Here is a 5967-nt window from a genome sequence, read left to right on the forward strand (position 1 = left end):
GTGTTGAAAGGTGAGTTGGAAGAGGGATTTTTTAAAAAAAAAAGTAAAAGAAAGAAATAAGCATCAATGCAGAAAAATCCTGAGAAAAATAGAGACAAAGTCCAGCCTCCAGCTCTTGGATAGGGTTAAACAAAAAAATCACACCCTTGCCACCACATGTTTGTTGTTGCTGCTGCTGCTATTGTAGTTGTTCCTCCTTCATTTTTTTGTCCTGCAAACTCCAATGGCAGGCCAAGGATGAATCCAGTGTCCTTTGATGTCAACAGGAATGTTTTTGGTACAGTCTGGTTAATCTGGGTTTTGTTGTTGATGATGATTTTGTGGGGGAGGAGAGGAGTTGAATTTGTCCTCATCAGACATACCACTCGTTAAAGTTGGGGGGCAGTTCTTGGTTGTGGCTGGGGTTGGCGGTCTGAACAGCTGCTGGTGGTGGTGGTTTGCTGGAGTCCTTGCTGGTGGCAGCCACGACGGCTGGTGGGGTGGAGGACTCGTAGCCGGAACTAGCCGCCGGAGAGGATTCTGACCCTTGGCTCTCATGGACCTGAAAAAAGAAGGTAGAGACAATTGCCACAAGTCCAAGAGCAAGGAACTCTCTTCTTTTTTGCCAGTGGACAGAAGGGGCGAGTTGATTTACAATGAGCCACCAATCAGTAAATATATACAACTCATTATCTATCTGTTTATTTTTAGAAAATTACTGGATAAGTGGAAAATATGGCCAACCTGCCAAGCTGATCCCATAATTAAATATGGGATGGAAAGGGTAAATTCTGGAAGAAATCCCCAATACCAACACCTTCTATAAAAACAAAAACAGGATAGCACATTATTAGATGAGCACACTATACTGGAAATCAGAGCACTGTTTTATACCTAGTGGCTTCAGCACTACTGTTCGCTATAAGTGATTTTTAAAAAAGATTTTATATTTCAGGAGCAGTTTATATATGTATATGCACTTAATATTTTAAATATGTGTGGATGGACATCAGATGACTCTGCACTCCATTCCAACCCCCCACACACACACACACTCACAAACTCAGCGGCCAAATTTACTCATTCATAAACTAGGATTGGAAGCTTAGCAACTATACATGCTGAAATGTTATTTAACAAGGGAGAACAAACCAGGCACTTGAGACAAATTGCTCCTTGTCCAAGATGGCCCCTGTCTGCCCAAGCCAAAACCTTTTGAAAATTACAAAATAAAAAATAAAAATTTAAACACAGCATGCGCAATTCCTTTTATTTCCGTCTTGCTGAGGCAATCATTAAAGCCCAGGGAAGAGCCTTCTACTTTTTCACCAGCAGAATAGCCAGGGGTTTTTTCCATTTGGAAATGTATCAAACTGGAAGGTTATGCACACAGAAAAACACTCTATGGGTGTATATGTCCAGACACACAAAATCAGCATATGGGCATAGGATTATGCATAAAATATACATACATGTATAACTATATAGATTGATACATGTGTAATTAATTACATACATAATATAAATGCACATGAAGGGACGTGCATATATAGTTCCAATTACATAAGCAGATGGGCAAACATAAATAACGGTATGTATTTTGTACACATGTATAATATAAATAGGTATGCATTCAGGAAGAATATAGATGCTCTCAAACACACAAATTAATAAATTGATAAGCATATATAACTATAAACCACACACACGTGGCTTTTATTTATATCTATAGAAACAGAAACAGAAATACAGATGCGTCTGTAAACGATCACTCTATATGCCCACACGCTACATGAGAGTGGGGGAAGGGGGTGGTCAGATCTCACCAAATTAAGGGAGCCATGGCAAAAGCAAGGTCCCCGGGAGGAATCCTTTACCTTCATGTGCTTCCTTAAGGAGCTGGGGTGAGTGTAGGACTTGTCGCAGACTTTGCAGATGTATGGCTTGTCTGATGTGTGAACGTGCATGTGCTTCTTTCGGTCGCTGCTGTTTGCAAAACGCCGGTCACAGCCTTCAAACTCACACTTAAAGGGCTTCTCTCCTGCAAGTAAAAAATAATAAATAACCAGAGATTGGGCCACTTGTTTCGTAAAGAACAGACACAGTGGTAGGAAGGAAGCTTTCCCCACTAACTCCCTACTCCCTTTTTCTCTTATCACACTCAAGCACACCTTTTCTGCCTACAGCAAAACTTTCTTCTTTCTCTTTGCAGCTTTGGGCTCCCTGCTGCTCCTCTGCCTGAACTCTCGCTCTTGGTACATAGACAGGTTTCTGAATTTTTTATTTTTTTTATTTTAAGTAGGAGAGAGCAAGGAGGAAGCAGGGGCTCTGGGCTGGTGAAGGGACACCGGACAGTTCTGAGACAACAGAGTTTTGAAACTTTGCAGTTCAATTAAAGGGCCCTTTTGTAGCTTTTAATTTCTGCCTTTGAAATGCTATGGGCTTTCCTTAAGATGATTGTTAAAAAGGAGATGAGAATTAGATGTTTAGATTATTTGGGGCAGGAATAAAAGGAGGGGAGGGGAGAGAGAAAGCAGAGAAGTAAAAACTCCCCTGAAGATAAATTGTGGAGATCCAGACAGTTTTATAAGATGTACTCAAGAAGGCAATAATATGTGTTGGATTGCTGTTTCCGTCTAATTCTACGCTAGTTTCTTTTTGTAGAGGACAGAACCGTTTATTTCTCTTTTTACCATTTTTTTTTAAAGAATGCTTTGGACAAAAAGTATCAGTGATTTAATTAGAAGATGTGCCAATCAAGGCATTAAGAGAGCGGGCGAGAGCGGAAGTAACCGAAAATTAGATTGCATTAGCATTTGTATGGTTTCCTCAACAGGATGTCTGAGGAGAGCTCAGTCTCTTTCTCTTTCTCGCAAAAAGCAACACACGCAGCTCCAATGATTTTTGTTTCCCTCGCATTACATCCAGAGGGAGAGAACTCCATGAGAGGGACGAATGCGAGGGGGGGGGGGGCGTGTACAGGGGTGACTAAGGAGTTGCAGATGAAAAGAAAGCTTCGGAAATATCATCCTCAGAAGTAAAAAGAAAGTTTTAATTAAAAAAAAAAAACCAGTCAGGAATTATTTCTCTTCTCGTTTGAAATCGACAACGAACCCCTGTGAAACTGACTTTCAGCGCGTAGGGGAGAAAAGAGTCTATTTTAAACGCCTAAACAGAAATAGACAAAAGCAAACCGCTCGTTTTATATAGTTTCAGATTATTTCTACTCCACCTTCCCCAAGCCCTGATCCTTCGGACCTCCAGAGCCATACAGAGCAACCTTTTGGCGCGCCCCCTTCACCCTGCTCTGCTTTTAAAAAAAACTCTATCCAGAACAAATCCAAAAATATTAAAAATAAGAATCTGGAATTTTAATTTTGTTGCTTTTCTGTTCAGGATTATTGCTGGATAGATAGATGTATATAACTGTATTAGTGGATATATATTGTTGGACATATATACACACACGTCCAAGGGTGGTGTGGCAAGGGTGTGCTTCGCCTTACCTGTGTGCGTCCTCTTGTGGATTTTGAGGTTCTCCGACCTGGCGAAGATCTTCCCGCAGCCGGGAAAAGGGCACGGGAAGGGCTTCTCGCCGGTGTGGACGCGGATGTGGTTGACGAGTTTGTATTTCGCTTTGAAGGACTTGCCCTCGCGGGGACATTCCTCCCAGTAGCAGATGTGGTTGTTCTGCTCAGGGCCTCCGACGTGCTCCATGGTGACGTGGGTGACCAGTTCGTGCATGGTGCTGAAAGTCCGGTCGCAGCTCTTTTTGGGTCGGCTCAGTGGCGGCTGGTGAGGCTGCTGTTGCTGATGCGGAGGAGCCGGAGGAGCCGGAGGCTGCGACAGCTCCTCGATCCATTTGCAGGAGAGCTCCTGTTTGATGGGCTGCCGCATGTAGCGGAAAAAGGCTCCCGCGCCGTGGTGGTGGTGACGGTGGTGAGCCGCGGCCGCCGCGGCCGCCACGTTCATGCCCCCCATGTTCACATTCATGGGGCTGTAGTTGTGGAACTGAGTCGGGCCCCCATAAGGGTCCGCGCGGGGGCTGGAGACCCCTCGGTACGTCTCCGGCCTCCCGAAAAAGTCCCCCCGCAAGCCCAGATGCATCTGCCCGTTCTCCACGTGCCCGGTCGGGGAGGTGTGGCTGGGGTTCTGCTCGTGCAAACTTGGGAACAGCAAGTAGCCGCCAGGGCTGTCCGGAATGCCCGGAGGAGCGTGGAGCCCGCTGGGCGCATTGCCGCCGAAGAGGCCGTGCTGAGCTGCAGCCGCAGCCGCCGCCGCGGATCCCCCTCCTCCGCCACCGCCGCCGCCGGCGGGGGAATCCCCGAGCGCGGATCCCCCGCGGTTGCGGAAGAGAAAGTCCCGCGTGGAGTTGAAAGCGGCCGCGGCGGCCGCGGCGGCGTAAGAGGAAGGCACCTGGCCGGCATGATGAGGGTGAGGCGGGTGCGGAGGGTGACGGTGATGGTGATGGTGATGGTGCGGGTAGCCCGACGCTTGCGGCGTGAAAGCAGAGCCTTGTCCCGACGCCAGCTCGTGGGGGCCCGGGCTTATTTTAAAGGACGAGTCCCCGAAGGGGTGGTTGAGTCCCATGGCCGCGGCAGCTGCAACAGCGGCAGCGTCGCGGTTCGCCACGTCGTGCGGGTGATGGCAAGGCGCTCCAAAGCCTCCGACTCCCAGCGCGGGGAACTGAGGCCCGCCGTCTAACAACATGGTCATAGTCCGCCTTGAGAGATGCAGCAGAAGCAGAAGGAAGAGGAACCGCGGGGAAGATGAAGAGGACGAGGCGGCCCCACGACGGCGATCTCCTCCCGGGTCTCCTTCCCTTCGCCCCCTTTCCTGCCCCCCTCCCCAACTTCCAAATAACAACAACACGAGCTCTCCAAAGCTTTCGATCTCTCCCCCCTTTTTTTTTCTCTCTCTCTCTCTCCCCTCCCCACTACTAGCTCAGCCCCACACAATGGAGAGACAGGCAGGAGGGCTCGCGCGCCAGCCCTCCGAATGCCGCATTCACACGCGCTCCAAACCTTTCACAAATAAGTGGGTGGGGGGTTGAAGAGAAGAAGGGGGTAGAGAAAACAACAAGTGAACAACACCCGCTCCCAAAAAACAGCCCCCCAAACCCCACCCACTAGCCCTAAAGGGCTACGGACGGAGGCACCCCCTCTGTCCCCCCCCACAGACTCGCACACACAACCCCTGGGGGGATCCCCGCTGCCTCTTTCCCCTCCTGCCTTCCAGGAGGGCGCCCTCCACTCCAACTGAGCGACGTCCTTGCACTGGCTAAAGTCAGGCGCTCCTCCCTTCCTAACACATATGGAGAGGGGGGGGGGAGAAAGAAAAAAGAGAGGGAGAGGAAGGGCGAGGGACGCTGAGAGGGAGAATACCCAACTCCGAGAGGCAGCTTCCCTGCCAGCCAATGGGGAACCGCCTGGCTAGCCGTCACCTGACCCCCAGCTGGCCTGCCCATTGGACCAAACCCGCCTGATTGACAGCGTTTAACATTGAATATGGCAGCTGCGTTTAAGCCCTGCGCTCTGATTGGCCCGGCTGGGTTTAGTGAGGCGCAGGTAAGGTTAAAGGGTGTCCGCCAACCCCCAAATGTTTTGTTTACTGGAGATGCAACGGGGGGCTTTTGCGAGGGAGCAGAGAAGAGGGCTTGGGGGTGGAGATGATGGTCCTGGGTTTAGGGGCAAATTACTTGTGCATCATTCTTACCCAGCCCAAAGCAGAGAGGGAGGGGGAGAAAGAGAGGAGCTCTGCGTGTATGGTCCGATTCCATCAACCGCTGCGTCGTTAATATTTAGGAAGAAAATTCCAAATCCTTTGAAGCTGTCCCTGCATTGCCCCCACCACGCGCATTTGCTCCTTATAGGACTCCCTTTACTTCCCTTCAGCCCTCACCATTTCCGTTTGTTTTCTGTAACAATTCCTCGAAAGCACTGTAGCAACACACTTCTCTTGAAAAATAAAATAAAATAATAACAAGAA

General features: G+C 48.9%; 1 protein-coding gene across 1 annotated transcript; it reads right to left on the reverse strand.

The window, feature by feature from the left end:
• Positions 1 to 201: 201 nt before the first annotated feature.
• Positions 202 to 4853, reverse strand: ZIC3 (Zic family member 3). The gene is made up of 3 exons (XM_033137763.1): positions 3486 to 4853; positions 1857 to 2020; positions 202 to 541 (listed from the first exon to the last, which is right to left on the reverse strand). Exons 1-3 carry the CDS (start codon positions 4693 to 4695, stop codon positions 353 to 355), a joined length of 1563 nt encoding a protein of 520 aa, XP_032993654.1. The 5' UTR covers positions 4696 to 4853; the 3' UTR covers positions 202 to 352.
• Between the last annotated feature and the right edge of the window lie 1114 nt (positions 4854 to 5967).

The sequence above is a fragment of the Lacerta agilis genome, chromosome Z (genome assembly GCF_009819535.1).
Source record: "Lacerta agilis isolate rLacAgi1 chromosome Z, rLacAgi1.pri, whole genome shotgun sequence".
Lineage (NCBI taxonomy): Eukaryota > Metazoa > Chordata > Lepidosauria > Squamata > Lacertidae > Lacerta > Lacerta agilis.